General features: G+C 40.3%; 1 protein-coding gene across 1 annotated transcript in view; it reads left to right on the forward strand.

The window, feature by feature from the left end:
• LOC149221884 (uncharacterized) overlaps positions 1-26,213 on the forward strand; it is a 136,791-nt gene extending 110,578 nt beyond the window's left edge. The window contains exon 4 of the mRNA XM_089385265.1: positions 25,606-26,213. Coding sequence (XP_089241391.1) covers positions 25,606-25,842 — 237 coding nt within the window. The 3' untranslated portion in view covers positions 25,843-26,213. The remainder of the gene's footprint in view (positions 1-25,605) is intronic.
• The last annotated feature ends 332 nt before the right edge of the window (positions 26,214-26,545 follow it).

Here is a 26,545-nt window from a genome sequence, read left to right on the forward strand (position 1 = left end):
TCTTTATTATTGCTGCATTTCTCTAGCACTATTAAGCTTGAACACTTTCTCTTGTGGTTGAGATTTTATTCATTTATTGTTTAAGTACCTTATTGTTCTTAATTGAAAATCATTGTCATTAAGTACTTAACAAATTAAGTAATCTCACCTTAAGAGCATTCATCTCTTGCACTTGCATACTAGGGATAGCCTCTTGCATTAATAATTTACCTCCAAGCATAAGCTTGGTTGATAGAGAATATGACCACCTTTCTCAATTTAGCTTGAGGGGCTTAACACCTCTTTAGTGGTTAACACAGTGACCTTGCAGTCGTTAGAGCCATAGTCTCTGTAGCGTCGGAGGCAACAGATAGTTAAAACATAGGGGGAGGTATCGTTAGTCAAGCCTTTGCTTGCTTCCCATTGGTTTCTATCCCACAACCTACTCTAGAGACTAGTTCCAAAATAGTTAAGAGGAAGGTTACACTTAGAATATGCATCTAACTTAAAATCAACCAAGATTTTGCATTTCACCTAGCTTGTAGGATTTGCACTTCATCTAGGATAGTCAAACATCCAAGCAACGATTGTTCATCCAGTTACTTGGCATCAAATTGATAATAAGCAAGAAGTTGACTCCATAAGGCATTGGTCTCACATTTAAATATAATCTAATCTTTAAGTCTTGCTAAATTTAACCAAGTAGTTAGGCCATTCAATCGTGTCTGTCAGACTTGTTGGTTGCTAACTTGTCCTTCATCTTCACATTTCCATAGGGACTACCCCCATAGCCTGTTGTTGGAAGACAACTAGAAAGGAGAGGTCGGGGATCAGAGTGACAGCCCCCAACCTGAGTCATTGTCGTAGTGCTTGTACAATCTGAGCGACAACAAAGACTATGTCTCACACATCATTCATCATGATGGAGCTATAGTCTTCCACTGTGGCATCCCTCTAGACTTGCTCATTTGCAATCTCCTCAAAAGTAGAAGGATCAGACTCATTGATGCTGCTCAATAAGTCGAAATAACTAGAAAACCTTGTTGGTGGTCTACTCGGCTTGAAAGTGTTGCTAGGTGCGTGCACATGCTCCTCAACATCTCTCAAGCTGTACACGACCCATCTTGGCCTCCTCTTGGTAGAGCTAGAAGGAACATCTTACTCCTCTAGATGCACTAGTTGTGTCTCTGCTGCTGGCACTGATAGTCCCTACCCAACCTTAGGAGCCTCTCGCTCTCGATCCTTTACCCCTACTGGCTGTCTCTCATGAAACCTCCTAAAGGTCTTGCCTTCATCGAATTTGACATTCTTAACATTCCTTTGTCTAGGAATGTAGACTCGATAGGCCTTTGAGACCTCACTTTAGCTCACAAACATGCCCTTTTCTGACAAGGGCTCTAGCTTAGTCCTTTTCTCGTAGGAGTGTGAACATAAACTAGACTAGCAAATATATGTGGATGAATTACCTTTGGCTTCACTCCTGTGAACATCTCCTCAGAAGTCATATTCTCCAACACTCTGTGAGAAATCCTATTATGTAGATACAAAACTGTATTATAGGCTTCTGCCCACAATTACATAGGCAATTCTTGGTCATAAATCATTGTCGTCACTAACTCTATTACGGTCATGTTTCTCCTCTCTGCAACCCCATTTTGTTGAGGGTTGTAAGGTAGTGTGAGCTCCTTCTTGATCCTTGCTTCCCTGCGAACCTAGAACTTATAGGAGGTATACTCGCCCCCATTATCCGATCTCAACACCTTAATATTCTTCTCAGTTTGGTTCTCCATAAGAGCTTTAAACTCCGAAAATCTACCGAAGCCCTCACCCTTGGTCTTTGGGAAGTAGATCCAAGTCTTCTTGCAAAAATCATCAATAAATGTCGCAAAACATAATGACCCTATGATTGATTCCATTGACATAGGACCACAAATGTTTGAGTGCATTAAGTCTAGCACTCCCTCAGATTTGGTCTCATTATGAGGAAATGCAACCTTTGGTTGCTTGCCAAGTGCACACCCTTTGCACACTCCTTCTTGCTCCATGTTGCTAGTTGGAAAAGTTGTAACCATTCTCTGCAACATAGGAAGAGCCCTGTAGTGTAGGTGTCCTATCCTCGTTTGCCAAATCTCACATTGGATGTCACTCTCATGTACGAGAGCCTTTACTGATTATCCTCTCAACAGATAGAGATTCTTCTTCTCCTTTCTCCCAATTACTCGCCTCTTGCTGGGATATGCTCCTTTTGACCCAAAGCCACTTCACCTCCCATGCAACTGACTTCTAGTGCTTTGTCTTCTATGGCCGAAATTGAAAGGAGATCTTCTCCAAACCCAATACGTACAACACTTTGTTCACCTCCATGATATCCCTTGAGTCCATTTGAAACTCAATACTACCACTGCCCTCTACTGCATACTTAGTATTATCACTAAGCTATACACGTATATCTTTGGGTTCCTTGGTCATGTTGGCGAAAATGTCTCGAGATGTTATCATGTGACGAGATGCTCCACTGTCCACAAACTAGACACCTCTCATGATGGTTCCCGAAAGTCATGACACGAAGGCAAAGTTCTTCTCGAACTTTTCAGCCAACTCGTCCATTTGTGCAGTGGCTGTCGTGGATGTCTTTCCCTTGTTCTTCTTCTTGTTTGCACACTGATTGGAAAAATGCCTGAACTTTTGACATGCAAAGCAATTGAATTTGATCATGTCCTTCTCTTTTTTACCCTGTGAAGGTACACCTCCACTCTAATTTTGCTTAGCCTTCCCTTTGCCCTTTTTTGTTTGTGCAACAAGAGCGAGCTCCTCTTTCTCCTCAACACTCCTTCGCTGTCCTTCGCTTAATGAATTTTCACAAATCTTCTTTTGGATGAAATCATCCTACAACTGACTCCAATATAGAAGTTGTTGCTTGGCCAGGATTCCATCCACAATGGTGGTCCAATGCTTGGCACATCCTTCCAGAGCTACTTTCACAATCTCTGAATTATTCACAACCTCCCCAACAATCGAAAACTCATCACGAGCTTGTCGGATCCTGTTAGTTTTTGTAGCATTGGATGTGTTTTAGCCTTGAAATTTTGTGGAGAGGCTAGAATACATGAGATCTCCAAAACCCATAAATCGTTTTTGGAAATTCCACCTAGAAGTGTCTCAATTAGATAATTAACTGATTTTTTAAGGATTTCTTAAGTCTGAACTTAGGGAATATGGTTAATTAATCAGTATTAATTGAGATAAGGTGAGAATCATCTAGAAACTCACTCAGATCGATCCAGAGATTATCCTAGTCGTTGATTAAGTTTTAATCTTGGCCGTTGGTGCTCTAACAGAGGATTATAAGAGGAGGTCGATGTGGTGATGGAGAAATAATCCAATACAGATACTTAGTTGCCCAAGCAGTTCAATTTTCTCAGAAGCAGTAGCTCAGCAGAAAAGATAGAGCCAGAGGGTGAGTAGCAGGTGGAAGAGGAGGGCAGTAGCATTCCAGGAGGAAGATTTCCAGTTCCTGGAAGATGCAAGGGAAGGAAGACCGAAATATCTAGAGGGCTAGCGTAAGCTTTGCGTAGAGGGTGACGTAGGGAGCATAGCGCAGAGGGTGACATAGGGAGCTCAGCGCAGAGGCTGGGGAAGCGATTTCAGAGGCAGAAAATAGCTGTGTGGTGAGAGAAAATTCTCATGATATTTTTGCCAGTGTTTTCTTCAGATTAGATTGCCAGCTGGGCATCTAAATTATTGCACTCAGAATTGTTGTCGAATATTAATAATAAAACTTGCTACACCGGTTTTCCCAAGTTGGGTTTTTTCGGGGACAATTGTCCAAAAATAACTATGTCAAAATTATTGTGTGTGCTAGAATTTCTCAGTTTCTAATAGTTTATTTTCCGCAGTATTTTTATGGTGAAAATTGTAGCTGTGATTTTATTCGTTATTTTCCGTAGCAAATAAACTGCATAATTAATTTTTGAGTTAGAAGAATAATTTCCAGTAGCTGTAATAGAAAAAAATTCATAGATCCTTGTGTGCTAAGATGTTACAGTCTCAGACTTCTTCATCCTGATGCTATTCAATTTTTCCCGCAACACCATTTTCCTGTTTTCATTTGTACTGTTATTAAGATTGGTTAGGGCCACCCGCATTTGACGTGCTGTGTCCTAACCTGATATGTGAGGAATTATGTCATCCTTCACACAATCCAAATTATACCCATCGCTTTCACATCCTTTTGATTGTGTTCAGTTGCTAGGTTTGGATCTGAAGGAACATGGATATCTATGTTCACAAAATTCCGCAAACCATTCATTTTTAAAACTATGGTTATCCGCTCCTAGGGGTTGAAGTTAGCGGCCCCATCCAACATGTCTTCATATCGCAAACTACTCAATGATGCCATCTCACAAATCGACATAGTAACTTGGCCCCAAAACCCTAGTTGCAAAATTAAAAAAATAGTTCCACTACCAAGAAAAGAAGAAATTTGTTGCTGCAAACCCTAGTGATGTCAAATCTCTCCTATAAAGTCTGCTATATAGACCGTGGAGCATCAACTCACATGATAGGGGTTAGAGAATATTTCTCTAGCTACAAAGAGGAGCAAATGGACTTCCAGATTACTATGGGAAACAAAACGAAATGTACTCCAGTGGGGAGAGGTACCATAGATTTTCAAGGGGTGTTAGAAGCAAGCACCAATGCTACATATGTATTGCATGTGCCACAGTTGGGTATGAACTTGATTTCAGTATCCCAGTTACAGGATTAAGGGTATGATATTCACTTCGTAGGGAAGAAAGTGTACGTCAAACACCCAAGCTGGAAAAAGGTAAGACAAATTGGTGTTCGAAGTAACAGATTGTACTGGTTACAAATCGATTCCCCAAAGGCACTAATAGGTAGTGACAATAACAGTGGGAAGGAGCTGAATGAGTTATGGCACATGAGAATGGGACATATACACCATGGAGCATTCAGGATGCTCAAAGAAACGGTAACAGGGGTTCCAGAACTTGGCACAGAGCATGATGATGTGTGCAGAGGATGCTTGCTTAGGAAGTATTCTAAGGCAACGTTTCCAAGAAGTGACAACAAAGTAGATGGCATGTCAGGACTTATACACTAAGATATTTGCGGCACAATGTGCACTAGAGCTCTCAGCGACGATGCCGAATATTTTGTCACCTTTATTGATGATCATTCTAGGAAAACCTTGATCTACTTCTTGAAGACCAAGGATGAGGTTTTTGATCATTTCAGAGAGTTTAAATCTCTCGTGGAGAATGCGATTGGGAAGAAGATCAAGGTGCTTCGCGCAGATAATGGTGGAGAATATATTCATAAAGACTTCACAGATTTTTGTGCGAAGGAAGGCATCAAGAGGGAATGGACAACTCCATATAATCCACAACAGAATGGTGTAGTGGAGCGAAAAACATAACCATTGTTGAGTTGCAAAGGCCATGTTATATGACTAGGATCTACCCATATTTCTATGGGCAAAAACATGTAACACTGTAGTGTATATTTAGAACAGGACTTCTCATAGAGCATTGGGGAAGCAAACGCCAGAAGGAGTTTTCACATGGAAGAAGCCAAAAGTTAGCCACTTCAGAATTTTTGGCAGCATTACTTATTGCCATGTGCCAGATGATAAACAGACCAAACTGGATTAGGTTGTAGAGAAGGGGTTCTTTGTTGGGTACAATGAAACTTTAAAGGCATTTAGAATCTACATTCCTAGCAATACGAAGATAGTAGTAAGGCGAGACGTGAATTTCATGGAGGACCGAGCTTTCAGGAGATCCTGTGAGATGCCTGTAGGTGATCATAATCAGTCAGCAAAGGCTCTTTTAGTCTAGTAGTAGGGGTAGCCAATGGGACAGGCAGGAGGATAGTCACAAGGGTCAATCACTGTGACCAACACCAGTGTTTCCTCAGGTGCAGGAAATCTAGGGAGTTCTCAGCAGATGGAGCAGCTGGGACAGGATGAGGAGGAGTTGGCAGAACCTCCCACGACTAGTGGTTGAGTTAGCATAGAGGTTCATCAGACATTAAGAGATGCAAAGGAGATTATTAGAAATTTTAGGACAAGCAAGAGACAACCTGACAGGTACCATGCATTGGTGGCTCAGGTTGTAGAACCTTCCAGCTTTTAGGAGGCTGCACAACATCAGGTGTAGGTAGATGCCATGGTAGAAGAATATAGCTCTATCATGACGAATGATGTTTGGGAGGTAGTACCAAGGCCTGAAGACGGATCAATTGTAGGTTCGAGATGGATCTATAAGGTCCAATATGCAACAGATGACAATGTGGAAAAGTACAATGCTAGGTTCGTGGCAAACGAGTATGCACAAAAAGAAGAGATAGATTATGAGGAGACCTTTGCCCCAGTTGCCAAATACACTTCTATCCGGTCATTTATATCTCTAGCAACTTAGATGGGATTGCAAATTCACTAGATGGACGTCAAGACTCAAGACAACCTTCTTGAACAGGGTGATAGAGGAAGAAGTGAACATAGAACAACTATAGGGCTTTGAGACTCATGAGAGGCGCACACATGTGTGCAAATTGAAGAAAGCTTTATACAGAATCAAGCAGGCTCCCAGGGCATGGTATGGTAGAATTGACACCTACTTACAACAGATGGGATTCGTTAAGAGTGATGCAGATCCCAACCTTTACTATTTGATGGTAGAGGGTGAGCCTCTCATTCCTGTTTTGTATGTGGATGATCTCTTTTTGACAAGATCAAGCCAGAGGGCTTTGAGACTCATTAGAGGTGCATGCATGTGTGAAAATTGAAGAAAGCTCTATACAGACTCAAGTAGGCTCCCAAGGCATGGTATGGTAGAATTGACACCTACTTGCAGCAGATGGGATTCGTCAAGAGTGGCGCAGATCTTAACCTTTACTATTTTATGGTAGAGGGTGGGCCTCTCATTCTATTTTTTTATGTGGATAATCTCTTTTTGACAGGATCATCAGGGCTCATAGAGGACTGCAAGAGGAACTTGGTAGCAAAATTTGACATGAAGGATTTGGGGTTGATTCACTATTTCCTAGGATTGGAAGTGTGGCAGTAGGATGGGGAGATTTTCCTTGGGAAAGGAAGATACTCAACAGAGATTCTGAAGAGGTTCAGAATGCAATATTGCAGACTCATGTCTACGCCCATGATTACCAACTGGAAGAAGATAGATGCATCATATGCCAAGGATGTCTATCCCCCTTTGTATAGACAACTCATTGGGCCTCTCATGTATCTTGTCAACACTAGGCCAGATATATGCTTCACAGGCAATACCCTTAGTTAGTTCATGGTAGAATCGAAAAGGGTACATTGGGCAGCAATGAGGCATATTTTGAGGTATATTCGTGGCACAGTTAAGTATGGGTTGAAATATACTCGAGGAGATGACGTCAGACTTTGTGGGTACACAGGTGCAGATTGGTCAGACAGTTCAGTGGATAGGAAAAGTACCTTTGGGTATTGCTTTAGTGTTGGATCAGGGATGGTTTATTAGTGTAGCAGGAAGCAGAACTCAGTAGCACTAAGCTTTGCAGAAGCAGAGTATATGGCAGTTAGCATAGCTACATGTGAAGCTATATGGATTTGGAAGCTGCTAGTAAGCTTGTTCAAGTAGAGGATGGAGGCGACCAATGTTTATTGTGATAATCAGAGTTGCATAAAGCTCTCTGAAAATCCGTTGTTTCATGACAGGTGGAAGCACGTCGATATTCGGTGTCACTTCATCATAGATTGTGTACAATGTGGAGCAATCCAACTACAATATGTTCCCACAAAAGAGTAGGTTGTAGATATACTCACGAGAGCTCTAGGGAGAGCTAAGTTTGTGTATTTTAGAGAACAAATGGGTATGGTGGAGAACCCATTTCAGTAGCAGGCACTGGCTACTTTGGATGCCTTTCAATTGCAAATGTTGCAGTAGCGACAACAATAGATGAGAGGGAGTTGTAGTGTAGATGCAGTGTTGGCAGCAGTATGGTAGGGTCAACAACAACACAGACGCAACCTATATCAGAGTTGCGCAGTGGTTGGTGGGCAGCAGCAGACAAACATCAACATCGTGACAAGAGATGATGCAGAGACAAGGTGCTGCTACAGGATGTGCAGTAGCACTAGAACATATTCCTTGCTAAGAGGGAGTGCTAGTTTTTGTAGCATTGGATGTGTTCTAGCTTTGAAATTTTGCGGAGAGGCTAGAATACATGAGATCTCCAAAACCTAGAAATTGTTTCTCGAAAATCCACCTAAAAGTGTCTCAATTAGATTATTAATTGATTTTTTAAATTTTCCCTAAGTCTAAACTTAGGGAATATGGTTAATTAATTAGTATTAATTGAGATAAGGTGAGAATCATTTAGAAACTCACTCAGATCAATCTAGAGATGATCCTAGCCATTGATTGAGTTTTAATCTTGGTCGTTGGTGTTCCAATAGAGGATTATAAGAGGAGGTCGATGTGGTGATGGAGGAATCATCCACCGCAGATACTTAGTTGCCCAGGCAGGTCAATTTTGTCAAAAGTATCATCTTAGCAAGAGAAGATATAGCCACAAGGTGAGTAGTAGGTGGAAGAGGAGGGCAGTATCATTTTGGGAGGAAGATTTCCAGTTCTTGGAAGAGGCAAGGGAAGGAAGATTGGAATCTCTAGAGGGCTAGCATAAGCTCTACGCAGAGGGTGATGCAGGGAGCTTAGCACAGTGGCTGGGAAAGTGATTTCGGAGGCAGAAAATAGCTGTGGGGTGAGAGAAAATTCTCACGATATTTTTGCCAGTGTTTTCTTCAGATTAGATTGCCAACTGGGCATCTAAATTATTGTACTTAGAATGCTGCCGAATATTAATAATAAAACCCTCATCTGCTGCACTGGTTTTCCCAAGTTGGGTTTTTCTGGGGACAATTGTCCAAAAATGACTGTCAATTATTGTGTGCGTGCTAAAGTTTCTTAGTTTCCAGTGTTTTATTTTTCGCAGTATTTTTATGGTGAAAATTGCAGCTATAATTTTATTCGTTATTTTCCGTAGCAAATACACTGCATAATTGATTTTTGAGTTAGAAGAATAATTTCCAGTAGCTGCAATAGATAAAATTCACAAATCCTTGTGAGCTAAGATGTTATAGTCTCAGACTTCTTCATCCTGATGCTGTTCGACTTTTCTCGCAACACCATCTTCCTGTTTTCTTTTGTACTGTTTTGAAGATTGGTTAGGGCCACCCGCTTTTGACACGCTGTGTCCTTCCCTGATATGTGAGTAATTATGTGATCCTTCACACAATCCAAAATTATACCCATCACTTTCATGTCCTTTTGATTGTGCTCAGCTGCTACGTTTGGATCTAAAGGAACATGGATATTTGTGTTCACAAATTTCCGTAAACCATTCATTTTTAGAACTATGGTTATCCGCTCCTAGGGGCTGAAGTTAGCTGCGCCATCCAACATGTTTTCATTTCACAAACTACTCAATGATGCCATCTCATAAATCGACTTAGTAACTTGGCCCTAAAACCCTAGTTGCAAAATTAAAAAAATAGTTTAACTACCATGAAAAGAAGAAATTTGTTGTTGCAAACCCTAGTGATATCAAATCTCTCCTTTAGAGTTTTTTAGAGCTCCAATACCATGTTAAATCTCCTAATGCTAACCCAAATTTATTTTCTCGCAACAATTATGCGAAAATTCCGTAAACTGGAATCCCTACTGTAGCGACTAATTAAAACTTTCCTATTTGTTAATTACTGAAACAAATTATTTACTGTTTGCTACAACAAATATCAAAGCTAATACACTGCAACCTACACCAACTAAATAATATGCCCAAAACAAGAACATAACAATAGAGAAAGATACAACACAAATGACACAATATTTTTAGGAGAAATATCCTCGGAAAAACCCAATGCGGGAAAATCGGTGCAGTAGATCTGAGAATTTTTATTATTATGCAGTAATTTTTTGAATACAGCTCTAGATGCCCTCCCGACAATCCAGTTACAGAGAAATAAATTGGCAGAAGAAATTTGTGAGATTATCTCACTCTACCTGGCAAGTCCCGGCTGCTCCGACAGCTAAACCAATGTGCCCTCGGCTATTTCTGCGCTGCCTCTGCTTGTGCCCTGCGTCAGCATCTAAGGCTCTGCGTCTGCTCAATTGGGGATCGATTTTCCTTTTGGAGCAGTTTCCAACCCTCCTGGCTCAGAAATGTCAGCGCCCTTAGCAAATTCGAACTTCTACTTGGAAAACTGCATTGCTTTTGCGTGAGCCCTTCTGCCTCAGCGTCAACCCCTCCTGGGTCTTGTGCTGCCTCCTTCTGGTGTCTCTCTGCCTCTGCTGCATATCTTGGGCTCTGGAAAAGATACTCCAACCCAACTATCCCTGCCCCTCATTGCACAAGCTCACTATCGATATTCTCCCGACTGCTTCCTTGCTTCATAAAATCGAACTTCTGAACTCACTTTGTGTGTGTGTTCCAATTGACCCTTAAGCTTCCTTAAATAATCTCCTTGTTGACATTCAATGACCCAGATTAGAATCTAATCAATGGCTAATCATTTCTGCTTGATTCTCCTCTTCTTCTAGAATTTACACCCACAATTTATATCAATACCTTTAATTATTTTATTTTCCTAAGTTTAGACTTAGTGTTCCATTAAAAGTAATTAATTATTTTAATAAAACTGTTTCTGGGAGGAATTTCCCAAAACGCTTTTTGGGTTCTTTGGAACACATGTGTCCAAGACTCCTTGCAAAATTTGAAACTTAGAGCACTTCTGATGCTACTAGAACTCAACACTCCCTCTTAGTGAGGAATGTGCTCAAGCAATGCAATTCGCTGAAGTATTACTCTGTTCTATAACATCTTCTACGCTGCTGATGTCTGACATGCTGTTCACCAACCACTACACAAATGCTGCATCTGTAATGCTACTGACCTTGCCTTTGTCAATACTGCATCCATACTGCAACTCCCTCTGAAATTCTGCATCCGTGCTGTTGTTGGCACTGCCACCGCCAATTGCCTTTGCACTACAAACTGCTATTGCTACTGCATCAACAACGAAAAACATCCCAAATTATTGAACTAACTGTGTTCAGTATGATACCATGTGAATGCTGGTACCTAACTGCTGCTAGTCTTTGCATTGACCCTCTGAATCTTCTGCGCTACCACTGACCTCTGCTCTGTGCGATCTGCATTGCTGCCAATTCTATTCCGGGATGTTCAGACTTTGACGCTCCTAGCCACTGCAACTGTGTGTCTGACACTCCTCGACACAATCTGACACTAGTCCATCCTGCTACTTCTGATCTGGGCTCCTGTAGCAGGAATTGATCTGAGAGGTGGGCTGCTCAGGGATCTTGCCCATCTGTAGCTCTTTTGAATTACAACTCCAAATTAGCCCACCTCCCTCCTGGAGGTATCTCGGCTGTCATGGCAAACTCCTCCTCGATTTTCACGATTGCAGCGTTCAGATCGTGCTTCTCATCTTTGTCCTTCTTTCTGAGAGGACAATGTGTTGTGTAGTGACCCATCTCACCACACTTGAAGCACTTTATCTTCGAGACGTTCTTTTTATGTCTCTGCTGCTCCTTCTGCCTCTTTGATGCAAGGGCTTCATTCTCCTCCTCTTCCTTGGGCTACAACCCACTGCTGCTGCTTCCGTCAAGGTTACACTTGACTAGATCTCTCCTCACCTCCTCTTGCTTAAGAGCTGCCCACATCTCAGCCCAATTCGGCAAAGTCGCCCTGCCGAGGATACTCTGGACAAAGACTTGCCACTCATCTGAGACAAAATTGAGGGCTAGTCTAACCAATTTAGAATCTTGAGGTGTAGACTCTGTTGTCGCACAAAGTGTCTAGGCATCGCGACAACGCTCAGAGTAAGGGTTGTCACTCTAATCTTTACTCACTCTGTTTAGATTTTCTCCTATACATGTCAAGGGGGGTATTCCCTAAGGTGAATGGATGAGGGTAGCCTGTGGAACACGGGTTCTAGAAGATTTTAAGGATGAACAACTTGATGAATTTAAAGCAAGTCTCGGTCAATTAAGATAGATAGATTAAAATAAGACACAATCACAAGATATAAATGACTACAGACTAGTGCCTTTAATATTTGAATTAACCATAAACTAAATAAAATAAGTTATCCAGAGAAAACTTATGAATGTGGCAAAGCGACAATCATGAACAGTTAATTGAAAAATGCCCAAAACTTTAGCATACAGGGTAATTTAGCAAAATAATCTTTCTGCAACAGTCAATATGATTTAAAACATTTATCACACCTTGACGATAGAAAAATCATGAAAATTTAAGATTTTGCACTTAGAACCAAAAAACTCCAAGCAACTTTAAATTAACATTTTAATTATTCCTTAGGCAACTGATTTAATGTGAAAAATGAAGAAGTAAAACAAATCAAAGTATAAATAAATTAAAATTTTAATGGGCCATAGGCCACATTAAAATTATTATATGTGAAAGCGCAAATCCCTTTTTAGTCTATTTTATCCTCAATCCCAAAGTCACTAAGAATTTTTAAAAATCTTTTAGATTTTCTTATTTTTTAAAATTTTTAAATTTTAGAAACTTTTATGTTTTTTTAATGAAAATAAAGAAAAAAATTAAAAATTAAAATCATAAGTTAAAAATGAAAAGTGAAAAAATAAAATAAAATAAAAAATTGAAAGTAAAAGTCAAAACAAAAGATCGGATTAAAAAAAAATGAATCTAACTAAAGTTCTAAAAGAAATGAAATCAGATTAGATATATATAAAAGAACTAACCTAAAACCTAACCGTGAACACTAAAAGAAAAATATAAACGAATGGAACCTAAAGAAAGAAAATTGAAAGTGTTTGTTTGGTTTGTGTTTGAACTTTGTAGGGCTCGACGACGGAGAGAGGAGGTTTGCTTGACGGGCAACAGACAGAGCTTGAACGAGGAAGAGAGCTGGGCAGAGATAGATTGTAGGAGTCGCAGGGAGGGAGTGACGAGGAAGGGAGCTTGCAGGTTTGGATGGAAGGAGAGCAGCGATGAGGGCCGTGATAGAATAAAGCTACGATGCAAGTGGAGGGGAGAATGGGATGAGTGCAGCGTTAGAAAGCCGCAGAAGGTAGCCAGCAAGAGGATGCAGGGGCAATGGAGCAGCGGAGGGAGTCTACGTCTAGTTTGCAGGGTTTAGGGATTGAGTAGAATGCGCAGAGGGACGCGGGTTGAGGGTCGAAGGTGAGAGAGAGAGAGGAGCAAATCACAGGAAAAAAGGGAGCATGATGACAATAGTAAGGGATTATGCAGGTTGATGGAGGGAAACACTGTGAGCAGGAAACAAACAAATCCGATTTTTTGTTGTTGTTGGAAAACCCCAGGCAACAGAGAAATTGCAGCCCAAAACACAAGATAAACCCAGAAAAATGAATTTCACACCAATGTACTTTTATGCTTCAGATCTATCAATGAAACTCTTATAAAAAATTTCTATATTTAAAAAAAAAATTTCAAATCCTTGAATTGCAAAAAAGGCCGGATAATATCCTTGCAGAAATGATTTTGAGGCTAGATCTTACCCTCCAGGGCTTAGATCTGACTTCAAATCAAATTTCACTTTCAGATCTGCAACCTGTACCTGAAAACAAAAACACCCAAAAGCCAGATATACACAAAATAAATAAAACCCTAGAAATCGAAGTCAGAAAACCCAATTTTTTTTACATATATATGCATAGGAATGGCAGATCTATCCGATCTGAGGAGTGTGAGTCCAACTCCACTTCCAGATTTGATAATCTAAGACTCTCAACAACCAAATTTATCAATTTTGTACATAATAATTAAATTATTTAAATTTTAAAGGAGATGCTTAGCTTGAAACCCTTCATGCATCACCAATAAAAATCTTATGATAAGCCCGGGATTAAATTTAGCTGGGCTCTTCAGAAAACACGTATCGGGAGTTGGATGGTCCAACTGAAAACTTCCCCTAACGCCTGAGGATCTAAAAAATCAAGACTTTCCTACAAAACTCAATTCAGCCATCAAAATAGAGGGAGAAAATAATAATAAAATTCAGATAAATAGAGATACTTGCTTTTACATTTAAAATTTACATTATCATTTAAACCCCAGCGACTGAGCAAGATACTTGTACTCAAATCACTCTTTTAGAAGCTATCATCAATGGCTAAAAAAATTTGTGCATGAAAACGACACATCTTACAGTATTTCCATGAAGAGTAACACCGACGAAAATTAACCCCAAAGTCTTTATTTATTATTCAGAAAAAGATTACACAAGAGCTTTTCGCTTAGCACATAACTCAAAGATCGGATGGATCAACTAAAAAATGACTTCCTATTTAGAGATAAATCCTCCAACGGCTAGTTCTAGTGATCCTCGTCAAAGCAATTTCGACCGTTGATGAGGATTAAAATTTCTTTTAATTTCATCCGTCGAAATATTAAATTCTTGAGGAAATTCGAATTTTTAAATTAGATGCATTTTAATTAACTCAAAAATAAAATTTTGAGTTAATTTCCTTAAAAATTTGACTTTGTCTTAATCCCCAGGGACCAAAGGCTTAAAATTTAGCAAAATAATTAATTTACCCCAGTCCTGAGACCTTTTAAAATTTGATTTTTAAGGACCAACGATTTTTTTTTTTTGGAGAATTTAAATTTACCTAGGACCTAGGATTAATTAAATTTTTGGCTTAGGATTTTGATTAATTTTTGGCTAGAAAATTTAATTAATTAACCTATGAGGGGATAAATTATTTTTCCTACCCTCAAGACACTTTACATCATAATTTTCATATTTTTTACATCATAAGGGGGAAAACCCATCTGTAATAGACCTTCACAGACTACTCATTTCTATGACCCAAATATAATCCAACAGAGCAAGTAATTTGTAATAAAATAATCTAACCAAATAGTTAGGATTATTCCCAAATCACTTTTACATAGACTCGATCTATAACACTAGGACTCGCCTAAGATCCTAGTGACAAAATACATTCCGGCTTTGGGGTGAAACTGAAGGAAAACTCTGTCGACCATTTGAGAACATCATAATTTTCATATTTTTTACATCATAAGGGGGAAAACCCATCTGTAATAGACCTTCACAGACTACCCATTTCTGTGACACAAATATAATCCAACAGACCAAGTAATTTGTAATAGAATAATCTAACCAAAAAGTTAGAATTATTCCCAAATCATTTTTACATAGACTCAATCTATAACATTAGGACTCGCCTAAGATCCTAGTGACAAAATACATTTCGGCTTTGGGGTGAAACTGAAAGAAAACTCTGCCGACCATTCGAGAATGGATCAGTGAGAAAAAAAAACCTCCAGAATGTAGATCGTCACCAGAAACGTAGGCTTACCTAGGCCATTACATACATGACACGGTTTTGCTGAGATTATTTACATCACATATATGCATAATGGGTTTACATTATAACATGATGATCAAGCTGCTGATGATAGCCGGATGGCATAGACACATCGATCAGACGCTATCCCTTTTGCGGAAAAGGGGGTGTACTGCTATGGGTCGTTGACACGTAGTTTTCAACAGACCCCACAACTGATAACTCATCTCGGGTCTCCTGAAGCTTCGTGAGGAACGGATCCACACGCTCCACCTTCTGTGTCTGAGCATATCTCAGTTTCTGCTCAAGGTACATCTTCTCTTGCTTGGAAGATCCCTGATACAGTGTAGACAACGCATCCCACATCTCCTTAGCAGTCTTTCTGCTAGCGATGTAACAAACAACATGATCCTTCACTCCATTGAGGATGATTCGCTTTGTCTTTGCTATTTCTGCCTTGTACTTTTTCAGCGGATTTGCATTTGCAGGCACAACCACCATGTTGTCGACATGTCTTGAGGGCATGCTCATCTAGAAGGAATGACATTCTTGCCTTCTAGATGACATAGTTGGATGCTCTGTCCAATCTATCTTGATCCCCCAAGCCACTGGTTGCCATCTCTGCCACGAAAAACTGTCGAACTGCTCCTCTTTGCTCTTACTGTTGTTGCTTAGCCAATAAGGCAATGGACTTCTTGACGGGAAGTCTACTGAGGAAAAATTCCCTCACAGTGCTTCTCTTCTCTTCTGATGTCTTTCTGCACACCAAAAACGGCCTGCAGAAAAATTGTGTCCTAACAGCTCCTCACATTGAGGCTTCAACGCTGCTCCCTCTGCCATAGCGAGAATTCGATTTGGAAGCCCTTCTCTCTGTCGACTCACTCAGAGAGAGACTGCCTCGAAATCTAGCTTTCCGGCTAGGACTGCGCAAACCCCTCTGGGGATTCAAACTGTTATCTCTTGCAACTTTTTTGACCTCCCTCTTCTGCTTAGCGCTGGGTTCTCTGGGACTGTTCTTCTTGCTTCACCTGCACTACCTCTGATACCATGTGAAAATTCCGTAAACCAAAATCCCTCTGCAACCACTGATTAAACTTCTATTTGTTAATTACTGAAACAAATTATTTACTGCTTCCTACAACCAATATTGAAGCTAATACACTGTAGCCTACACCAATTAAATAATATGCCCAAAACAAGAACAGAACAATAGAGAAAGATACAACACAAATGACAGTATTTTATGGACAAATGTCCTCGGAAAAACCCAATGCGGGAAAACCGGTGCAACATGTTATGCTCCACGATATCCCAAGGCCGAGAACGGATATCAAAGGAGGTAACGTCAAACCACTTAGGGATTAACAGCTACCCCTGCTAAACCAGAGAGGGATCTCTCTATGAGCTCACAACCAATGATGACTAGAGTAGGAAAGGATGTTAGGCTAGATATGTTCAACTCAAAGGTTTTGAAGATTTTAGGGTTTTGCTGAGTCAGGAGTGAAAATCAAGGAACCAGGTCAAGGGATCAAAGGTTTCAGCTACAAGAGATATAAAGGAGAAGGGTAGGTATGCTTTTGTGATACTTTAGGGTTTTGTCGATGTACTATAGGGTGGAAAAGCAGAGATCAAAATGAGCATGGCAAGCATGAATTCATTTATCAGAAGACAAGTGACATAAATATGAAATTCGTAACAAAACAGAGCTTAAAACTAAGAATTCCGTTTATAACCTCAAAGGAAAATCACTGAAAATCATAGGCATGGAAAGAGAATGGAATTATCATTCATATAAGACTATAACAGAGAGAAAACATGATCACAAACTCACAACACAAGAATTCCTGAATAATAGCTGCAACTGTCCTTTGAATTTCTGCAAAAGTGATGAAGTACAAGCTCCAAGAGTTCTACTCACTGATGTCCAACCTATTCTATGACTGAAAACTAGATACATATAGACCAAAACCATTTTCCCCTCTCTCAGGGTCGAATCCTTTAGTTTAGGAACTGATTACATGAGGTGTTCAACAAAACCCTAATGTCTAGGGAGGTTAAAACAAATCCTCCATTTAAACTTTGACTGAACTGCCCTCATAAATGAGGCCTAAATTTACATGAAAACAACCTAACAAGCTTATTTACCTTTCATTACATCATTATTACACCAAAGACAAGTAATTACATCATGATAACTCAAATCTAGCTGATAAAACTGAGAAATAGTGGTTTCAGCCAAAAGCGCAACAAATTCAAGCAAAAGCGCAGCGTGCCAAGAGAAAGCACAATGAAATTGGTAGAATTGATTTTTGGAGGCCTTCCCGAGGTCCAAATCTTGATCTGAAAAGTGTTGGAGATAGCCCTGGATGTCTGCTACATGATAGAATCTTCAAGAACTGAAAAAGGTTGCTCCTAGCCCTCCAAAACTTCATTCTCCCAGAGGTACTCTCAAAACCACAACGAGCTCTTCAAAAAGAGGGTAGAGGTGTTTTTTTGAGTAGTTTTCAGCCTTTTCCACCTACCAAAACTTGCTGAAGGTCTGCTCCCAAAGGCTACAAGTGATGAGGAATCTAAATATGCAAACCAAATGTCATTTAGAGCTCCCCGTTAAAAGCGCATCGTGGGGCATGCTGTGTTTTTGACCTAGTGACCGTCTCAAAATTTACCAAAAATTCATGAATTCCAAAATTTCTCCAAATTCCTTCAAAATTGGTCCAGAGCTGCTCCATGAAGTCTTGAATAGGTATGCTATGCTATGAGGGAAGCATCAACAAGCAAATCCAACTTAACCCTCTCTTTTGGCTTGATTAGGGTTTCCTTGAGTTTTTCCTTCAACTGTTTGATCTTGACTTTGGAGACCTGATTCCTTGTGTAGTAATGAGCAACCATGTGTCTTTGCAATTTGTTGTCTTTGTTGGCCCTCTTAAGAAGCTTTTCCAAATGGCAATTCACTTTGTCAAGCCAAAACTCCCTATTCTCATTGATTTCTGCTGCAATTAGGTCAACTGAAGACATTTGCTCTCTTTGTTGCTGAAGTGCCCTTTTGAGGCCTCTAGTCCTTGGCCTCTTCCTTGTCACCTGCTCTTGATGCTCATCTGAATCATCTGTGTCAACTACTGCTTTTCCCTTTACATCTTCTTTGCCAACATCAACCTTATGCTTATCCAAGAGTAGTTGATTTACCTTCAATTGCTTATTCTCCTGCTCTAGGAATGAAATCATGAAATTGGCCTTAGACAAGTTGTCCTTAAGCTCTTTGATCTCAGCATCTTTCTCCATGATGACTTGCTTTACTGTCTTATGCTCTTCATTAATCTTCAAGTCTACTATATCAGTGTCAAGATGGAATGGCTCCTCATCTTGCAAAGGTGCCTCATGCTGTGATGGTGATCCTTGTTCTGCTGATGTAAGCTTGGCCCCTTCCACAATGTGTGGAGCAAACACAAGCCTCCTTCCTCTCTGATATGTTTGAGTCACCTCAGGCCTAGGTGTCCTCTTGACTACAATTCTGCTAGATGAGCCAATCTCCATATGCTTGGATGGTGCTGATGGTGTACTTTGGCTTGTAGACTGACTAGCAGAAGGCAAAAAGACATTTGATTGAATGAATGTCTCCCAAGTGATGTTCTTTTGTGCAAGCTGATGCAATACAATGATTTTGATGAGGGCATGGTGAAAAAGGCTGGTTTGATGATCACTTTGTTTATGCTGCACCTTCTCTGCCATTTTAGCCAAGCTCTTGTAGAGGTAGTAGGGTAGGTTAAGTGGTTTTACCCCTGTGAAATGCATGAGCAATTTGACATGATACTTGTACAATCTAGAAAATCTTCCCTCACATGTAAAATACTTCATAATGATCTTCATCAATGGAGCAAACTTCTCAAGGAGCTGTCCAAAAGGAAAAACCTTCTTAATGTTGTGTTTGTAGTGACCTTTGATGAAGGGTTTGTAGTTTTGCACATCCAAGTCCAGGCTCTTAAACCACTTCTCTCCACTGTTTGGTATCCCTGTGTTGCTGTTATGGCTTTAGTTGAAATGGTGAAACTGACCCCTGCAATAGTGACCTTATCTCTCCTAAGATTAGTGGCAAACAAGCTGGTCAACTTGGCATGATACTTGACTTGTTGAACTTGCTCACAAAACCCTAAACACCCTACATTCTGAAAGCATTGATTGGATAGTGAGGAGGACATCAACTCATGGGTGTTGAGTGGTTCATACCTTGATATTTGACCTCCCTTATTATAAGATTTCTTTTCTTCCTCCATGTTGGTAGTTTGCAAGAGAAAACCCTAGTGGGAAAAACAGGGGAAGTGAGTGAAGAGATAGGATGAAGGGTTTAGGGAAGGGAAATGAGGGTAAGAAAATTTAGGGAAGTAGGTAGGAGTGTCAGGGAACTTTGGGAAGTGGAAAGGAATGAAATTGGTGTAGGATTTAGTCTAGGGAATTTTTACACAATCCTAGCTAGGAAAACTGCCAAAAACACAGCGTGGGGACAAATGGAGGCTATGCACCCTATAAACAAGGAAATAAAGTTGATGGAGGTGTCTAGAGACTTGAACTTACTTGTAAAATGCTGATGAAACTTCAATTGCCCTTTGAAAACCCTTGAAAACAAGTTTTGTGGCCTTTGGAGAGAAAACACAACGGAATTTCTGAAAGCGCAACGTGCCTACTTGGATTGAGTTTTTGAAGTATCCTTTGCCTATGAAAACGCTGTGGAGGTGGCTTGTTGATGAGTGAGAGTTCTTTGCCTATGAAATGAGTGAGAGAAATGAATTGGTGTGGTCTTTATAGCTTGTAGAAGTCAAATTCTTCATAGTGGTACGGTGGCCCACCATGTGTTTTTCACTTTGCTTTAAAAACTATGTATCTTTGGAACATTTGAATGCAACTTTAGAGCATTAGAACTTATTACATGATATTTGAAATAAATTACATTTTGAAACAAAACTTTTAGAGCAAATTCCCTATTACTACTTCATTTGTTGGATTTATGAATGAAATGACAGATTTTGATGACTTTGACCCTAATGACCTAATGATGACTCCGAGTTGAATGAGGACCATGATGATATGATTGAAGTGATGATGATGACCTTTCATTGATGGCACATCCAACTGAGTGATGGCAATGACTGGAACATGAAAATTTTGAAAGGAGCAGTAATAGACCTAGACACACTAGCCAGTGACCAAATTTTTATTTTGAAAACCTAATGAAATGATAACAATTTGACTTGAGATCCTAACACAAACCTTGTAAGAGCATATGTGATCACCGATGACTGGCAGGATTAACAGGCAGTAACACATCAGATCTGAGGGTTTTTATTACTATGCAGTGGTTTTCTGAATACAACTCTGGATGCCCTCCCAACAATCCAGTTATAGAGAAATAAACTGGCAGAAGAAATTTGTGAGATTGTCGCACTCTGCTCGGCAAGTCTCGGCTATTCCGACAGCTAAATTAACGTGTCCCTGGCTATTTCTGCACTGCCTCTGCATGGGCCTTGCGTCAGCCTCTAAGGCTCTGCGTTTGCTCAACTTGGGATCAATTTGTGTTCTAGAGTAGTTTCTAGCCCTCCCAGCTCATAAATGTTAGCGCCCTCAACAAATTCAGACTTCTGCTTGGAGAACTGCGCTGCTTCTGCGTGAGCCCTTCTAGTTGAACGTCAACCTCTACGTGAGCTCTTCTGGCTCTGTGTTAACCCCTCCTGGGTCCTGCGCTGCCTCCTTTTGGTGTCTCTCTGCCTCTCTGCTACGTATCCTGGGCTCTGGAGAAGTTACTCCAACCCAACTATCCCTGCCCCTTACTGCAAAAACTCACTATCGATATTCTCCCGACAATTGCTCTGCTTTAGAAAATCGAACTTTTGAACTCACTCTGTGTGTGTTTCGAAAGTGACCCTCAAGTTTCCTTAAATAATCTCCTTGTTGACATTCAACGGCCCATATTAGAAGCTAATCAATGGCTAAGATCATTTATGCTTGATCCTCGTCCACAGTTTATATTAATACCCTTTAATTATTTTATTTTCCTTAGTTTAGACTTAAGGTCCCATTAAAAATAATTACCTATTTTAATAAAATTGTTTCTCGGTGGAATTTCCCAAAATGCTTTCTGGGTTCTTTGGAATACATGTGCCTAAGCCTCCCTGTAAAATTTGAGACTTAAAGCACATTCGATGCTACCAGGAATCAACACTCCCTCTTAGCGAGGAATGCGCTCTAGCAATGCAACCTGTGGAAGCATCACTCTGTTCTATAACATCTCCCTCTGCGCTGATGATGTCTGACATGCTGCCCACCAACAACTATGCAAATGCCATTGACTCTGCCACTGTCAACACTGCATCTGTACTGCAACTCCCTTTGAATTTCTGCATCCGTGTTGCTGCTGGCACTGGTATTGCCCACTGCTCCTGCACTGCAAACTGTTGTTGCTACTGCATCAACAATGGAAAAACATCCCAAATTACTGAACTAACTATGTTCAGTATGACACCATGTGAACGCTGGCACCTAACTACTGCTAGTCTCTGCGTTGAACGTCTAAATCTTTTGCACTGCTGCCGACCTCTGCTCTGTGCCATCTACACTACTGCCAACTCTGCTCTATGCTGTTTAGTCTCTGGCACTCTTAGCCACTGCAATTGTCTCTCCGACACTCCTCAACACCATCCGACACTAGTCCATCTTGCTACCACAAAACTGGGCTCTTGTAGCAAGGTATTGATCCAAGACGTGAGCTCTTCAAGAGACTTGCCCATATATAGCTCTTTCGAACTATAGCTCCAAATCAACCCACCTCTCTCTTGGAGGCATCTCGACTGTCATGGCGAACTCCTCCTCTTCGATCTTCGCAGGTGCAACCTTTGGATTGTGCTTCTTATCTTTGTCCTTCTTCCTGAGAGGACACTGAGTTGATTAGTGATCCATCTCACCACACCTGAAGCACTTTATCTTCGAGACATCCTTCTTTCACCTTCGTTGCCCTCCGGACCCTTCAATGCAAGGGTTGCATTCTCCTCCTCCTCCTTGGGCTTCGACCCACTATTGCTACTTCCGTCAAGCTTACACTTGACCAAGTCTCTCCTCAACTCCTTTTGCTTGAGAGCTGCCCACATCTCATCCCAATTCGGCAAAGTTGCCCTGCCCAGGATACTCTGGACAAAGACTTGCCACTCATCTGAGACAAAATTTAGGGCTAGTCTAACCAACTTGGAATCTTGAGGTGTAGACCCCACAGTTGATAACTCATCTTGGGTCTCCTGAAGCTTCGTGAGGAATGGATCCACACGCTCCCCCTTCTACATTTGAGAAGATCTCAGTTTCTGTTCAAGGTACATCTTCTGCTGCTCGGAAGATCCCTGATATAGCATAGACAACGCATCCCACATCTCCTTAGCAGTCCCTCTGTGAGCGATGTGACAGACAACATGATCCTTCACTCCGTCAAGGATCATTCTCTTTGCCTTCGCCATTTCTGCCTTGTACTTCTTCAACGGAACTGCATCTGCAGGGACAACCACCACGCTGTCAACATATTTCTTGAGAGCATGCTCATCTAGAAGGATGACATTCTCGCCTTCTAGATGACATAGTTGGATGCCCCATCCAACTTGTCTTGATCTCTCAAGCCACTGGTTGCCATTTCTGCCACGAAAGCGATCGAACTGCTCCTCTCTGCTTCTTACTGCTGTTGCTCAACCAATAAGAGAGCGAACTTCTCGGCGGGAAGTCTACTAAGGAAAAGTTCCCTCACAGTGCTTCTCTTCTCTTTTGACGTCTTTCTGCCCAACGAAACGGTTTGCAGAAAAATTGCGTCCCACTAGCTCCTCCTCACGCTGAGACTTCAACGCTGCTCCCTCTACCACAACAAGATTTCGATCTGGAAGCCCTTCTCTCTGTCGACTCACTCAGAGAGGGATTGCCTTGAAATTCTGCCCTCCTGGCTTGGACTGTGCTTTGGCATTGTTTTTCTTGCTTCTCTTGAACTAGCTCTAATACCATGTGAAAATTCCGTAAACTAGAATCCCTATTGCAGCAATTGATTAAAATTCTCCTATTTGTTAATTACTGAAACAAATTATTTATTGCTTCCTACAACAAATATCGAAGCTAATCTACTGCAGCCTATACCAATTAACTAATATGCCCAAAACAAGAACAAAACAATAGAGAAAGATACAACACAAATGACAATATTTTTTGGACAAATGTCCTCGAAAAAAACCCAATGCGGGAAAACCGGTGCAATAGATCTGAGGGTTTTTATTATTATGTAATAGTTTTCTAAATACAACTCTGGATGCCCTCCCGACAATCCAGTTATAGAGAAATAAACTGGCAGAAGAAATTTGTGAGATTACCTCACTCTACCAGGCAAGTTCCGGTCGCTGAACCAACGTGTCCCCGACTATTTCTGCACTGCCTTTGCGTGGGCCCTGCGTCAGCTCAACTGGGAATCAGTTTGCCTTTGGAGCACCATCCCTCCCAACACAAAAATGTCAGTTCCCTCAGCAAATTCAGACTTCTACTTGGAGAACTGCGTTGCTTCTGCATGAGCCCTTTTGGCCCAACATTAGCCTCTGTGTGAGCCCTTCTGTCTCAATGACAACCCCTCTTGGGTCCTGCGCTGCCTCCTTATGGTGTCTCTATACCTCTCTGCTATGTATCCTGGGCTCTGGAAAAGATACTCCAATCCAACTATCCCTACCCCTCACTGCAAAAGCTCACTATCGATATTCTCCCGGCAGTTGTTCTACTTCAGAGAATCGAACTTTTGAACTCACTCTGTGTGTTTCCAAGTGACCCTAAAGCTTCCTTAAATAATCTCCTTGTTGACATTCAACGGCCCAGACTAGAAGCCTTTAATGACTAAGATCATTTCTGCTTGATCCTCGTCTTCTTTTAGAAGTTACGCCCACAATTTATATTAATACCCTTTAGTTATTTTATTTTCCTAGGTTTAGACTTGGGGTCCCATTAAAAATAATTAATTATTTTAATAAAATTGTTTTTGGGTGGAATTTCCCAAAACGCTTTCTCGGTTCTTTGGAATACATGTGCCTAAGCTGCCCTGCGAAATTTGAGACTTAGAGCACATCCGATGCTACTAGAAATCAACAGTATTTACTAGCTATAATCTTTGTTCAGAACATTTGGTTCCTGCAGCTGCTGCTAGTTATCTATTTTTTTCTTCCTTTAGGATGTGTCGAATAAGACTAAAAAACTCATACGGCAATTTCAAGTACAAAGATGCCTATGGTTGTCGATGATTAGATTAGGGATAATAAAAAACAAATGGTATAATGTTCTATGATAGATGATAGTGAATGTTTTCTGTGAATGTTGTTGGTGAAATAGAATACATCATTTCAGCTGATTTACAGACCTGGGTTTTAAAATTTAATCCATCGTGTACATTTTAAAATTTAGACTTGAGATAAGAACTCTTCAGGGGCCATTGGGAGAATTTTGGTGGTTTCGGGATAAGACATTTGTCTTGATGATTAAGCCATCCAAACCTGAGTTGATACATCAATCTTATTCTCATTTAGATACAGCATTGCTGATTTCTTGTGTTCATAATTTTGGATATTACTACCAATAGCTATGCTGTAGTCAATAATATCATCCGATCAACATGACTTGTCTATTTCTTACAGTTATAAAATAATTGTTAACTTGTTAAGTTACACTAAGTGTAAGACAAGAAGCTAGGTACACATACTGGTCCAACTTTTCCTTTTTGTTTCATTTGCTATTGTCAATGGGACCAGGCACCTTTAAAGATTCAAACTGCTTGTATCGGCTAGATTAATTCACTTCAGACATAGTCCTGCTATGGAAGAGGATTATTTTGGGCTTGCTCAATAACATGGAGATAGTGTGAAATGAAGTAATGGTTATGTGCTTGCCTTTCTGTTCCCAGATTATAGTCACATCGTGGATATCTTGCATACAAAAGAAATGTGACGAGATGTGCTGGAAACGGAAATTTAATTTATGTGCCTGCCTTTCTGTTCCCAGATTATAGTCACATCGTGGATATCTTGCATACAAAAGAAATGTGACGAGATGTGCTGGAAACGGAAATTTAATTTCATGTTTGTTTAGAAAGATTAAATTTGGCTTTTGAATGGAATTCTTCCCTGCTTACTGTTTTGCTTACTGTTTTCAGTAACTTGTATCATTGCAGACAACCCTGCCAACCAAAGAAATTGTGCAAGCTTTGGTGAATAAAGGATATGATGTTGTTCTGTCTGATGATGCTGGTCGGTTTGTTTGCAATTATGTATACTATCACTCACTTCGCTATGCTGCCAAGCATGGCATCAAATCTCTGTTTGTACATGTCCCTCTGTTTTCAAAGGTGGATGAGGAAATTCAGATGCAGTTTATTAAATCTGTTTTGGAGGTACTGGCATCTATTTGATACATTCTTGATGTATTTGATTCCTGTGGAAAACAATGAGGCTTGTGTACAGATTCTTCTGTTTCATAATCATCCATTTTGCAATTCTTTCAAGTGCCATAGATATCTATCCTGTGATGAAAGTATCACACCCAAGATCCAAAGGTATATGGAAAACTCTGTTCATCCATATCAAAGATTTGTGTTAAATAATATGGATCTTATTATCAGTGCAAGCCGATGGATTTGATTAAAAGTGGTATACTTAGCATTGATGTTAATTGTCAGACTTGTTTAATTTCATTATATTCGTGCTTTAAAAGGGCATTGCCCATGTATGGAGCCTTTCATGAATAGTCTTGAAACTTTAATGAAAATTTCTATTGGCACAATCTCTTTTATCTAGTTCTATCGAAGTTGTTTTTCCTTTTGGTCACGGTCCATACCGTCCATTGAACACACATGGATTATATATGATAATAGACTAAACAAAACGTGATTGTATAACCTTTTTCCATTTCTGTATGGAAAATACAACGTTCAGACTCGAGAGTCCATACATTGATTATTAGGAATTAGTATAGATGCAAGAATTAGAAAGGAGAAAAATGAAAATTTGAAAACCTTTCAGAGAAATCAACAAGTTAAGGGCACCTTTCAGACTTCGTGTTATATGTTGTGTTCCTCTCTTTGCTTGCTTGGCGTTGTTGCTACGGTTATAAAA

This window comes from Pinus tabuliformis, chromosome Q (assembly GCF_031772625.1).
Source record: "Pinus tabuliformis cultivar Carrire ecotype Pingquan chromosome Q, CPIR1, whole genome shotgun sequence".
Taxonomy (NCBI): domain Eukaryota; kingdom Viridiplantae; phylum Streptophyta; class Pinopsida; order Pinales; family Pinaceae; genus Pinus; species Pinus tabuliformis.